At 42.8% G+C, this 14,605-nt stretch overlaps 1 protein-coding gene across 3 annotated transcripts in view; it reads left to right on the top strand.

The window, feature by feature from the left end:
• Positions 1-14,605, top strand: part of arid4b (AT-rich interaction domain 4B) — a 51,105-nt gene that overhangs the window by 22,749 nt on the left and 13,751 nt on the right. For all 3 annotated transcript variants that reach the window (XM_080449977.1, XM_080449976.1, XM_080449975.1), the window contains exons 6-13: positions 25-104; positions 474-565; positions 4,145-4,286; positions 6,594-6,673; positions 9,140-9,216; positions 11,719-11,864; positions 12,383-12,455; positions 13,772-13,866. In XM_080449977.1, coding sequence (XP_080306103.1) covers positions 25-104; positions 474-565; positions 4,145-4,286; positions 6,594-6,673; positions 9,140-9,216; positions 11,719-11,864; positions 12,383-12,455; positions 13,772-13,866 — 785 coding nt within the window. The remainder of the gene's footprint in view (positions 1-24; positions 105-473; positions 566-4,144; positions 4,287-6,593; positions 6,674-9,139; positions 9,217-11,718; positions 11,865-12,382; positions 12,456-13,771; positions 13,867-14,605) is intronic.

Genomic DNA, 14,605 nt, shown 5'->3' with positions numbered 1-14,605 from the left:
CCTTCTCCGCTCTCATCTCCGCAGTGTTCGACGACGGTGATGAGAAGACCCTCAGGCGGTCTTCGCTCTGCCTGAAAGGAGCACGTCATTTTGCAGAGAGCGAGGCAAGTCCCTGCCGTTGCACCGCAACAGTTTTACACCAGGATTCTGTTTGTCTCATTTTTCTTTCTCTCTTCGTGCTTTCTGGCACTGAATAAAACCTTGCTTATGAATGGTGCCGCATGGGCGTCCAAATGTTCAGCTGCTGTCTGAAATGCATAGTGGGCAATATTTCCAGGAAACCTAAACTGATATTGATGCAAATGTGATGAGGAAAATCCCTCCTGGCTACAGCCACAGCAGCTTGTGGATAAGTTCCTATGCAAAGAATTTCTTCAAGCTGCACACAGGACGCATCCTCTGCCTTCTGTAATTCAGGTCTAATTAAAAAATAAATGACACTGTCTTTTGACCTCTGTCTATCTCCCTCACAGACACTCGACAGGCTCCCGCTCACCAACCCAGAGCACTTTGGCACCCCTGTCATTGGCAAGAAGGGCAACCGTGGCCGGCGATCAAATCCAGTGTGAGTATTGCCCTCCCTCTCAGTAAACCCAGGCTAAACTTTTACTGTGTAACAAATGACTACTATGCTGCTGTTGACGTTCGAGATCCAATTGGTCAATGGCAGGCTTCCAAATTGATGTAGGCTCTCTCTGTGTTTGAAAATAACAGTGGTTAGCCCTCATGTCTCATCTCGGTCCCTTCATAATAGCCCTTAATGCACAGAGGAGGAGATTGGGCCTGTCTTCTCCAGCTCCTTAGGCTAGATTCATACTTGGGTGCACAGTGGCGTCCCACACCGAAAATAGCCGATCTACAAGCTCTCAACATGTCACGCTGCGACGCATTGAGAGCTTATAGATCAGCTATAGCTATTTTTGGCAGGCTTTAATCTGGTAAAGCGTGCGTGTGTGCAGGAGGACAGCCATGGCACCGTGCGGCTCAGGCGGATGTGATCATCCTTCCCTCTCAGGCGACCACTCCAATGGATATTTTATGTTCTTAGGCTGCTTCTCTGGGGAGGCTTCTGTGTGGTTTTCATCAGGGAATAGATAGAATTGCTGTAGACGGTGGGGGTTGCGTACAGAGATAATTGGGGCTCCTCTTCGTATAAAGAGGACACTCGGCTACATAATCTCATTCTCCGACTACCTCCCTAATGGTACTCAGGGAAAAGTCAATATTACTCTTGAACGTTGATATAATATTGACTTGGAACAGTCCCAGCAGCACATTAGAGCCTTGTACCTTTTTTTTTTGGTCTTTACCTCAGAAGAACTAGGGATGATGACAAAGTCTTTGCTTAGGTTAGTCGTTGTTAGTTGTGCCACGAAGCGATACAAAACTATAAGAATGAGACTGACTGGCGATGAAGGGTGGCCGTAGCTGAGTGGGATGAAAAGGTCGTCTGGTAACCAGAGGATCATCGGTTTGACTCGCGGCCCGGGTCTGTGTATCGAAGTGTCCCTGATCAAGCCGCTTAATCCCTAACTGCTCCCCCCTCGAGTGCTCATAACCATCTGAGCAGCCATCAGCTGGGTGAAGCTGAAACTGAATTCCCCCCACATGAACTAACAAACATCTCAACGAGCCACGCGGCTCAACTATGCACACCTCTGGGTCGCCTTGTTTTAATATAAAACCTCAAAATGTTGACGCCTCGGAGCTGTGAATTGATCACTTAGGATACATTTCTGGGGGCTTTATGGCACCAGGAAATATGAGAAAACATAAAAAGTGGAGTTAACGGATGCATAAGACAAGTAAGCGTGGCAGTTTTACAGTTTTATTGCAGCTACCACCTGCATGAATTATAGGATAAAGGAACTAAGTATTGCTTGACTGTTGCAACTGGGATTCGAAGCTTTAGATGTTTACTGCAGCTCTGTTGATTTTACTACTCCAAGTCCTGCTGGAGTAGGCCGTGTGTACATGTGCACTGAACGGCGTTCGGAGCCAGTCTAGTGAAACGCACACAATGAAATCCGTGTGCATTTAACTCAGAAGAGTGCACAAAATGGAACGGTTCCATTTTGTGCACTCTCCGGAGTTAAATGAACACTGAGGATTTATTCGACTGTGTAGCAAGTGGAATTAGGGTATCTTTTGTCTCTTCACTCAGACACATGGCTGCCTGTCTGTCTCAACACCGCGAGTGTCGAACCTCGCCTGAGCGTCAGGCTGGCTGTCACATATACCAGTGGGTCTCAACCTGTGGGTCGGGACCCCCTGGGGGGTCCACGCATGTTTTTGTTTTTTTGGGAGGGGGGGTCCCCAGATGACAGTAAATGACAATTTAAGGACCTTTAAGACCTTTTTAATACCTCAAAAAAGAAAGAAAGAAAAGAAAAAGACTATTACTGCATCAAAAGTAATCAACAAAATATACTATAAAAACTGATCAAACAGTGGCAAAATTGCCAAATGATATAACAACATTCTTTGAAAATAGCTGATCTACGAGCTCACAGCGCCTCGCAGAGCGTGGCGTTGTGAACTTGTAGATCAGCTATTTTCATAATATTTATCTGTGGCACTGAGTCAAACTAAATGTATTACCTCAACTCCCACAATTCCAAGCGCTTTTCACGGTGTGGGGTCCCCAGTTCAAATATGATTATCTTTTGGGGTCACGACCTGAAAAGGTTGAGAACCACTCACATATACGAGTGAACTCGTCCACAGTTGACGCCTAATGAGTCATCAACCGTCACTTAGACTTAGAGGAGGCCTCATTTTCTTGTGACGCTGCATAGTGACTAAATGAGTGGTTTGTTGTACTGTGAATGATCGCAACAGATCTGCTGTTGACACTGCCACTCGTTTTTATAGTTGCCCAAAACCTCCCAGCTGAATCAGAAATTCAATGACTGACGTTGTCAGAGCCTGAAGTTCTTTTCAGTTGTATGAGCTCCGCGCATACCCAGCTAATTTCTATTCCTACCCGTGACTGCAGCTTGATTGCTGGGAGAGAGTGCCTTGTTCAGTGGGACGTTTTCATTACGTTTTTGTGCTATAAATCAGAAGGTGCTTTCAGGAAAGTAGCTTATTTTTCCCAGAGTCAGGCAACATATTATATTGACAGAACTTGCAGGAGTTTGCGACACAGTAACACTTACATGAAAGCAATTTATTATGGTGTTGTGTGGATTCATGTGGGACCTGCCTCATGTTGTGGACATAGGCTGTGCTGTACATGCATAATGTCAGCTGTGGTGAAGTAACGCCTCTCTGTGGTTACATTATTTTTAATTGCTGTAATATGCAGATTAATTCTCAGATATCCGCTGGTAGTGCTTATTGTAAGCTGGTGTCTGCATGTGTGTCTGTATACTGTAGGTGTGCTGTGCACACTTTAAGACAAACTGACACTGTTTAAAGGTATGCAGTAATTCTGTGGTGGGTGCAGTGTGGAACTGCGCTTAATTAATGAACATACTTGAAGTTGATTTGATGAATGTAAATAATTACAATAACTGTGAGATGTAGATAGATTGTTTTGATGATTTAAAAAAAAAAAAGTCCTTTTTATTGTCAGGTATGTTTTGCACATGAATTTGCTTCGGTGAGGTTGGTGCAGTACACTGAAAGTAATAATATAGAAGCATCTTCAGATTATCTACAACTATTTACTCAAAATAATAAGACAAGCAGTAGTTAGATTTTTTTTAATACAATATGCCATCTACACTACAGACTGTAGAGGCTGGTATAGCAATATATGTGCATACATTATGTACATACATACATACATAAATGTTAATTATTGCACATGTTAAAAGTTTACACAGAAGGTAGAATATACATTCCACCATGCACTTGTGTGTGTGTGAATAAATTAATTATTGCTCTTTGTTTTATTGAGTGAGTGCACTTACTCACACAGAGGGTAGCAGTGTGTACATTAACCACTTTTAACGCTGGCATCCCTATTTTGGACACAGGCAAAATTAGCAAGGAGAAGGACAAATAATCCTTTCGAACGTAGCAGATCTGCAAGCTTGTGATACGTGTTGTGAGCAATGTGGAACGGCTATTTTCAAACATCTTTGAACAGGGCCCAAGTGGATAATGAATGAATCAATTGTTTGTTTTTCAACAGTAAAGAGGAAGAGTCGTCATCGTCCTCCAGTGAGGAAGAGGAGAGTAACTTGAGGCAAAATGAAGAACTGTTTGGCAAAGTGGTGTGTGTGGAGGGCGTCGCCACCGGAGACAAGAGGAAGACCACGTGGTATCCTGCACTGGTGAGCTCATCATGTTGTTGTCATCACCTATCTGCCTACCTACTTATCTACCTAGCTACCTATCTTACTGCATTAAAAGGAATCAACAAACTATACTATAAAAACTGGTCAAACATTTTCCAAATTGTCAAATAATATAAGAAACTCCTACAATTCCAAGTGCTTGTCAGGGTGTGGGGTCCCCAGTTCAAGTACGATTACTTTTGGGGGGTCACGGCCTGAAAAGGTTGAGAACCACTGGCCTACTGTACCTACTTGCCTGTCTGTCTACCTGCCCACCTACCTACCTATAGTACTTCACCTACTGTACCTATGCCCACCTACCTACCTACAGTAACTCATACCCACCCGCATGCCTGCCTGCCTACTGCCTGCATGCCTGTTTGCAGAGTCCTCCCTCCCTTGCTGTTATGGACCCATTGTTGCTGCCTGGTCCACCAATCGACTTGTAGGATTGTGACATTTCGTCTGAACGCCCACTTACGTAACTTCAGTGCTGAGGCTGATGTTATTGGTTTAGAGTCAGACCTCACCTACTATTCAGTTGTAGCATTCTAGACTGTGTTAGGAAACTACTGGTGTTGTTGCTGGACGGGTTTTGAATTTCTAATTTGTAAAAAAAATAAAACACTAAACAAAACAAAGCGTGATTTACCGGAGAAGGCTGAATCGTGCATGTTTCTAGAAATTAAAGTAAACAGTGTGATGATGACTCAACTTCTCTGAACCAGGAGAGGACTAAGTAGCTGCCGATAACAACTTTTATTTTTCACTGTAAAACAATCAATGTCCAGGAACAATGGCTGGATGAGAGAGTGTTTATCAGTCTTTTTTCAGTCCTTCTCTGCCACCCTCCCTGTGCACTCAGACTCTGTCTGCACACAATGAAAAAATGGTGACATGCTATGTTAGTTTATGTAAGTGGTGCACACACAGAGCGACAGAGAGAGGGAGAGAGAGGGTGGGCAACACCGTCTCTGCCCCTTTAACCGTTACTGTGTAGTCAGCAGGGCTCCGCCTCCGAGGGTTTGTTGTTCTTGGCGTGCTGCTGCACGATGCTGCTCCACACTGCCTCCCCGTGGCCGGCCCGGGGAAGTGCGTTCACAACCACAACCCAGCATTGTTTACACCACTGCACTGATATGAGGCTGGAGGGGTGGAGTAGTAGTGTTGTAGACAAGTCTGACAGCAACAGAGGAAAAGTGCTCTCTTACACGATTAGGCACCTTACATCATTGTTTCTCAAAGTGGGGTCTGGGGACCCCCAGGGGTCCTTGGGGGGGTACCAGGGGGTCCCCAGCCAAATTAGTTAATTAAGCGTCTCAATCATTTTAATCCCTTTAACCATATTTTATACTTTGGCTATTCAAAAATAGCAGATATACAAGCTCATAGCGCGGCATTTGTGCAAACCTTTGAAAATACATACTTTAAAGCAAACTTTTGTAACTCAAATCTTTGCTTCTGGGGGTCCCAGGAACAAAATATTTTGAGATGGGGTGGGCGGCCAAATACATATAATTTTGGGGGTCCTTGACATGAAAAAGTTTGAGAACCACTGCCTTACATGACTAAACGAAAGCAATAAGTCAGAGAGTGAACGTGTGCATGGCTATGCTTGTTTGTGTGCTACTTTTGATTTGCTTGCACGTATGCAGCACGTGCAAGAACAGGAATTGGCGTGTGTGACTGAACAGATATAGTGCCCATTGTGTTACCGCAAATGCATGCATTGTGTATGTATAGTGACACGTGAGCTTATAGATTGCCTATTTTTGGCACTTTTACTTGACACTGTCACATGACAAAGTATAAAATAGGGCATTTATAAAAAAAATAAAAAAAATTACATGGAGATACAAGGTTTCTGCCCAACAGTGGCGATTATATAGATGACAGATGGAAAATAAGTGAGAGAGAGAGAGGGAGTAAGAACAAGGAGAGCCTAGGAACATGCAGTCACTCAAGTACGGCAGGCAGGCAGAGGGAGAGCCCTGGTGGGATTGACGGCAGCGCTGGAGCAGCTTCTAGCTGTTGTGCTGCTCATCAGCGTCGCTAAACGGCAGCCGGGCGCGTTGTGAGTGAGCAGCCAAGGGGGAGAGATTGTTTACTCTCTTTTCCATTCACTGCCTTGCCCTTGCTTTAAGGACACGGCGTCTCTTGTCACCCCGTTGTATTTAGCGGGAGCATCTTTTAGTCACCATAACTCTATGGGCCCGCCTCTGTCTCATGCATCCTCTGACACTTCATTCTCTTTTTTATTCCCCTCTCTCTACCCCCCTGTCTCTCCTTGTATGTGAAAACAAGGTCATTTCCCCGGACTGCCATGACGACGTGACTATGAAGAAGGACAACATATTCGTCCGCTCTTTCAAGGATGGAAAATTGTGAGTCGTGGAAATGGTTGAAAATGCATCTATTTCATGTGTTCCACACACCCATAATAATCTGTCAATGGGTTCCATAAAGGGAGGCTTTTGAAAGGTAACAGTGCTCTAAACTGTTTATCTGTGTCTGATCTGCATATCAGGCAAGGAGATGCTTGAATGTGTCCTATGGGGAGATATTCTACAGTCTAAATTCTAATTTAAGTGAAGGTTTTGAGCTGACAACAATTGCAACCGCAAACATTACAACTCTTATCAACTTTAATCAAACCATTCTGTTTTTTGCATACGAAATAAACAAAACTTTGTCAGTCGGCTGCCTAGAAAGACCGGAATATTTGTCTTGCAGGCTTTGTCTCTGAAATCATAAACAAACCTAGTTAGCCTGTGCTAGCTACAAGATAATCCAATCAAGACAGGATGTGTACAAGCCATCTTTATAGGTTGTTTACTGATGACCATTCATCAGGCAGGCACATAGCCATACTAGAATGGTTGTCATTGATATTTTTTATTTTTTATTTTTTTTACTACTTAACATAATTATTATACTGATTAGAAAGCTTAATTTGAGAAAGTAAATAAAACAGGTTGTATGGTGTTACATTCCTTTCTATTATACTGTAAATGTAGGGTCAACATATTGTTCAGGTGTAATGTGACTGTACTACTGGCATATTGCAGTTTGTGTCAGTAGTTCTACCGGCTTGTCGCAGTGTGTGTCAATGCCACAGAGGAATTGGTTAGGACTTATTCAGTTGCTTGGTCCAGGGCAAAGGGCTTCGATGGAATATCTTAATAGAAGCCAAGAGACGTGTGTTTTTCTACCAGAGAGCATAGTTTGTTTGGGCACTGAATTGACATAATACACATCCATTTATTTATTTTTACCGCCAGGCTGCGACTTACTGGTAAAGCCAAGCTATAGAGTTGCTTACCCCCACGGGTTCCCCTCAGCAAGGAAGGACACAGTCAGATAGTGTTATGTGTTTGGAAAAGAGAGGTTCAGTATATGTGTCCCTGTAGGGGGACCTCCTCTCAGCTGGTGGCGAGTTAACTGCAGTCAATCCCAACACTGAGTCTTGCTCTCGCGTCGATAGAAACAGGGGCCACACTCAGCAGCGCTGCCTCTCCGTCTGTTTACATTCCATAGATGACAAACCAGCTAGACCTTGTGTCTCGGGTCTTGAGCCAGCATTCCTCATTAGACGTGTTGTGTAACCCGACAGCGTGGCCCCTTAATCTACCCAGAGACATTGCTAAAAGGCACATTACCAGTGGTTAAGCGTGCGTGAAGAGAACTTCTGTCATTAATAGTTTGGGCTGACTGTGGAGTTGAGCGGTGGACCCGATCAATTGGATTAGATAGATAAAGGGTGATTATTCAAGAGGGGGAAATGGAAGCCGTAATTCACGCTGAATCACAGGAGGTCGTAGGGGTCAAGTCCTTATCAGCCGTCGTGGCTTACAGACACTCTCCACTGTTGTAGACGCAGTGGATCTTACACTCCACTCGAGATACTCACCTGAGTGGTGGAACGGTTCACTTGAAAAGAAAGGCTGATGGGTTTTTACCATAACCCTCATTGTAAGTGACAAAGTCATCTGTGGATTTGATCTCGAGTTGCCACTCAAAAGGTCTGGGTTTGATCTTTGGCCCTGTAAAGTTATTTTCTCAAAGGTGTGTTTCAAACTGAGAGAGAATCATAAAACGGGTGCCTGCCATGAAAACGGGTGCCTGCCAGAAAGACTGTTAACCACATAAACCCAATTTCCTACATTTTGCTAAATAATAAAACATGGCAAATCTACAAGCTTACAATGCATCTCAATGTGATGCATCGTGAGCTTATAGATCTGCAAATAGTTTTATTTTGCAAAATTTTGGTAATTGGGTTTATGTGGTTAAATCCTTTGATTTACATACACATCATTACCGTGGCTTCACACATGCTATTGTTAGAAATGGTAATATGAGACTTCCAATCAGGTTGTAATATTACAACGCTAATGGTTGCTTAACATAATTACAAAAATGCACCTGGGGGAGGTGCAAACCTAGCTCACACCAAAATCTGTCCTGCGTCTCTATATGTAATTTTTAACTTGATAGTTTGAACCTGATTGTGACCTTGACCTTTGACCCAAAAGTGAATCATCCCTCTGGGCCAGCGTACTGATCCTTACCATCAAGTTGCATGAAAAAAAATCCTCCCATCTGTTTTGACCTTGAATTGTGACCTTGACCTTGTCGACACAGATATAGCGATTACAATACCCCACCTCGCATCGCTCTGGGCGGGGTAACAGTACATTGTATGGGCTTCGTATGGAAAATCAATTGGAAGTGAAGTGTGTCTGTTCACACTCAGAGTTGACAGTGTACGGGGCTTAGACAGTATGCAGTGGCCTGCTACGGACGGTGTGAGTACATGTTATTAATCAGGACTCTTTCATGTGTTTCAGTAACATGGTGCTGCGGAAGGACGTCCGAGAGATGAACAGCGACTCTCCACCAAAAGCTGACCCAGGGCTCAAACCAGGTGAGCAGAAATATGAGCATAGATCAGTTTTTTTTAATTATTATTATCACAGGGACTCCAATCTACACAGTAAAACCCTCAGTGGGTTCTTTTAACTCTGGTGGAAGTGTTAAAAAATATTTATATATATTATAATAAATGTTCTGTTCCTGGATGGATGCTGGCTCTCAGAGTTACAGATCCGTAGGGGTCAATGTGGTTCCTAACTATCAATCATTTAGCTGGGGCCCCCTGGAACCCCCTCAAGGACCCCTGGGGGACTCAACCAGTGGTGTAGATCAGTGGTTGATGATGGGGGGGGGGGTCTCCAGACAGTGAAGTGGCAATTTAAGGACTTTATCCCGAAAAAGTTACCAAAAGTAACCAACTAACTGTAAAACTAAAACTGGTCAAACATTGGCCAAATTGTCAAATAATATAAGAAAGAGGCAAAACTTTGAAACTAGCCGATTTACAAGCTCACAACGGGGGGGGTGGTCCCCAGTTCAAATATGATTATTTTTGGGGGTCCCCAGTTCAAATATGATTATTTTGGGAATGTGATTATTTTGGGGGGCACAGCCTGAAAACGTTGAGAACCACTGGCGTAGATTATACCTACTAGTATGTATTGGTCTCCTGCCTAGCATTATCGCAGAAAATACATGCAGAACTATAATGGGCGTTGGCACAATGAAGCCGGGCTGTCCTGCCACTCTGGAGGGTGATTTTCTTCAACTCCCCTTGCCAGATGTTTTTTTTTAAGGCTGCCCACATTGTTTTCTCCATAGCTCCATTCCCTTCTCATAATTACAGTTGGACAACAGCTCTTCATAATCAGCCTCTTGGTATTCACAGGCAGTTGACTCTGTCACGGTTGTGACAGTTTACGCTTTGTGTAAAAAATAAATACAGGGGGGGGGGGGCAATCCTCTGCCATGGTGGTTAGACAAAGCCCACCTGTTTCAGTATGGCTGAATGCAGATGCAGATGCCGCTGGGCATAAAGATGGCACAGTTTTCTCCCAGACTTGGCGAGCATTCCCCCCCATGGCTGATGCGCAGCTGTTTGTCAGAATGTCTTGGGTTTTATTTTGTTTTCTTGTGTATACGGTCCCCGTTTCCCTCGAGACATTATAATGTCTTTGTTTTGTTTCTGTTTCCTTTTTTATATGGTCCAGTTTTCCTCGAGGCGCTGTGTTTCCAGGGACTAGTTTGTTGCACTGTGTTGTCGTTGGCATGCTGGCGCTGTCACTGTCACTATGGTCCACTTGTTTAAGCACTTTAAACCTGGCATTCCGATATTGGACATCGTTATAGGTTGACAATTTCAAAAAATGTCTTTGTTTTTGCAATTTTTTTAACTAGGGCTTATGTGTTGACTAGAGCAGTGCTTTCCGCTGGTATTTCCAATGTCTAGCGTACAGTGTTGCTGGTGACATGCTGGCAGCCAGTGTCACTATGATCCACTTGTTGAACAGTGCGGTGATTTCCGAGCCAGTGTCTCACCCATCTCTGGATATGTGGTCATGGAGATGATATAGCCTTATTAGCTGTCATTGTTTTTTGTGTTGAAAACACCAAACATTGTTTGTTTGTTTGTTTAGTTTTCCCCCATGATGCCGGCCGCTGTGTTTCCATTCAGCTTTGTTCTCTTGCATCATTGTTCCATCATGGCACCCACAGACTGTAGAGGATTTTGGACGTTGCACAGTGTTAATCCAGCTTAGAGTTACAAATGGATAAATTAACTCAGGATTTTACTATGCATGTTGTGTACATTCCCATCATACGCCCAGCAGTCTTTGTTTATTTACTCACACACACAAACTGAATACAGCATAAACAAAATGATGTAGAGATAGGAAGTGAAATATGTACATCCAAGCTATGGCAATGTGTTGTTTATCAGGGTAATATTTACTCTGGCTGTCTGTTTCTCTCCATGTATACACAATCTATTGGACTGTCAATCAAGTGAGCAGTTGCTCTTTCCCCTCGGGCAGTAAAACCCATTCACAGAAATAAAAAACAACAACAAACTGTGCTGAAGCCGTTCATTTTTTATTGGTACCACCTGGTTTCTTCCCTATATTTACACATCATAGTACACATTGTTAGCATGATATATATTCTTACATTTTATATCGGGAGTTATGGGGGGGGGGTTGCGAAAAGGTCATCGACACATTCGTTATCTCTGTTCTATTAATATATCCTGTTATTTTGGGACATTTTTCATTAAGATCCTATGGCCTGTGTGAGAAGCAAAAGAAACTTTAGGTTTACCATTCCAGCACTCGATTGTAAATAAGAAGCACTGAAGTTATGGCACGTTGTGAGCTTGTAGATCTGCTGTTTTCAAATAGCCGATGTATGTAGGGTTAAAGTGGTTAAACTGTTTTTGATTTAGCCGGGGACCCTCTGGAAACCCCTCAAGGACCACTGGGGGTCCCGGACCCCACTTTGACAAACACTGACTCAGTGATTGAGTGTTAATGTGAATGTGTGTGGTGTTTGACAGCGCTGGACGCGGCGCTGGAGTTCCAGCGACACTCATCGGTGCCCGGCTCCTGGAGGACGGAGGTGAAAGAGGAGAGCTCCAGCAGTGATGAAGATGATGACGAGGAAGAGGAGGAGCCAGAAGAAGATGCCAACAGCGAAGAGGAGGTAACTGTCACGTACAGTGTACAGTACCAGTGTTGATTTTGTCGACTAAAACATGACAAAAAATGTCACTTACGAAAACTAAATAAAAACTAAGCTACGACGACTAAAACTAAGACTGAATATACTGACAATTTCGTCAACAAATAAGAACTAGACTAAAATGTTTGGGAGGGACTTGTGGAGAAGAGATCCAGTAGAACTAAGTCGCAGCGCGACGCGTTGTGAGCTTGTAGATCAGCTATTTTCGGCATGCAGCTAAGTGAAAACCAGCCATTTCAATGGCATCACGGCCTGCCAAAAATATATTTTAACTTAAACTAAACTAAATCATCACTGGTGTACACAGTAAAATCCTCAGTGTTCAATCTATCCATTTGTATCTTGTGAGAGTGTACAACATGGAACCAAAAAGATTAATTAACACTCAGGGTTTTACAGTGGGTGAAAATTAGTTCCAATCGCAGTCTTCCCCCTTGGCAGTGGAACCTAACTGTTCGCTTCCTACTTCCTGTCTGTAGGAGGAAATTGAGCCGTTCCCAGAGGAGAGGGAGAACTTCCTACAGCAGCTCTACAAGTTCATGGAGGATAGAGGTAAGCCTGATGCTAAGTGATCATTAACTGATCATTTTGTCGGGAATATCCATTTATGTTTGTTTGCACAGGAGGACAAGGCCATAATCAAGTATATAGAAACTAAATTATACCAAACAAATCCTATTTCAATTGCAATGTACAGACTACCTCTGTATGTCTCTCTCACCTCTAATTATATTAGTAGGTTATTTATTAATTCACCCCTCCTTTCTTCCCTATATAACAAACTCTTTGGCAAAAATAGCTTATCTGCAAGCTCACAAGGCATCGCAAGGTGACACTTAGTGAGCTTGTAGATTGTCCATTTCCGCCCAATGTTTGCCTATTTCCGCTGAATGTTGCCTATTATGACATGGCCGTAATAGGGATGCCCATAGAAATTAAAAGAAAGGTGGTAATACAAGTAAAATGTAAATCTATATAGTTGTGTGTATATATGACTTTTTTTTATTGTGTCTCTCTATTGAAATGAATTACGCGATTGACTGATCCACATACAGAAAGTATTTAAACTCTATAGCATATTAGCATGGGTTCCCAAACTTTTCAGCCCGCGACCCCAAAATAATGCGGAAATTGACTCGCGACCCCACCTAAACTTGCACGTTCGCTGCGCATTTGTAATGTATTAAAATGGTAAAATGTACTATTTGTAATCATTTTTAGATTGTATTTCATCAATTTTTGACCCAAAATAAGTCAGTCTCCCGACCCCAACTTTGGGAACCCCTGCTCTATAGCACTGTTTCCCAAACAGTGGGTCGGGACCCACGTTTCCTACATAAAAAAAAGTATATATATATTATTTCAAAAGATTTTAAAACTTTTAAACAAAATAAAACACAACTTTTCATCAATTAAAAACAATTACAACAAGAATTTCATAAATAAAATAAAAAAATCTAATCATTTTCTTGAATTAAATAAAAAATAAAAAACTAGTTTGGGTCCTGGGCAAACGTCCAATTTCTCTTTTGGGTCTTGAGCTAAAAAGTTTGGGAACCAGTGCTATAATAGTCTAGCATTGTCCCTAGGATTTTCGTGGCCCTAAGCAAGATTTTTTTTTGGGGTGCCCCCCCCCCCCCAAACACCCCCATTATAAAATCATTATGTCATTTCTTATTGCATACTAAAATAATAACGCTAGTTGTTGGATAGGAGATACATGACATAATTACAATATGAAAGTAAGGCTTTTTTTTGGCCCCCTAGTGGTTGTGGCCCTAAGCGACCGCTTATGTTGCTTATAGCAGCTGCCGGCCCTGCATTGTGGTGATGATCAAACCCTCTTGGTGCTTCTCTCTCTCCTGCAGGAACTGCAATCAACAAGCGGCCTGTGCTGGGCTACAGGAACCTCAATCTCTTTAAACTCCACAGGCTGGTGCACAAACTGGGAGGGTTCCACAATGTAAGTGCTGCACTGGCACCTTTAATCCATTAAGACCGGGAACGCATCTGTGTCATTTTAAGATTTTCTTTGGCTGTTAAAAAAACAGCAGATATACAAGCTCATAGCCGCGCTATGAGCTTGTATATCTGCTAATTTTGGAAAATTTGTCCAAATCTTTGAATATATATTATGCAGTGTGTTTTAAAACAAAGAAATTAACTCCGATCTGTGCTTCTGGGGGTCCCTGGAACAACACATTTTGAGATGGGGGTCCGCAGCCAAATAAATTTTGGGGGTCCTTGACATGGAAAAACATGACATGGAAAAATTCGGACCACCACTGATATAGCAACATACAGTTAGGATTTAGAAAACATTTTTAGATATGTATTTGGCCAGGGGCCCCCATCTCAAAATGTTTCGTTCCAGGGACCCCCATGAAGCAAAGATCTGAGTAAAAAATTTTCACTTTAAAAATATATATATTCAAAGATTTGCACAAATGTTTTACAAACAAAAAAACAACAAAAAAAAAGCAGATCAACACGTTCATTGCGTGGCACTCGGTGCCGCGCTATGAGCTTGTATATCTACTATTTTTGAATAGCCAAAGAAATCTTAAAATGACACAGATGCGTTCCCGGATGGAATGGGTTAACCTGCCTAGTTTGATTTCGCTCACCACTTTCCAGCTTTTGATGCGCGTCGTCGACTCTGAAACTTTTTTTCCCTCCCTTTTTGTATGCATCTCCTTTTG

This window comes from Gymnoscopelus braueri (genome assembly GCF_963280865.1).
Source record: "Gymnoscopelus braueri genome assembly, chromosome: 14".
NCBI lineage: Eukaryota > Metazoa > Chordata > Actinopteri > Myctophiformes > Myctophidae > Gymnoscopelus > Gymnoscopelus braueri.
This window is presented reverse-complemented; position numbering and strand designations above follow the sequence as displayed.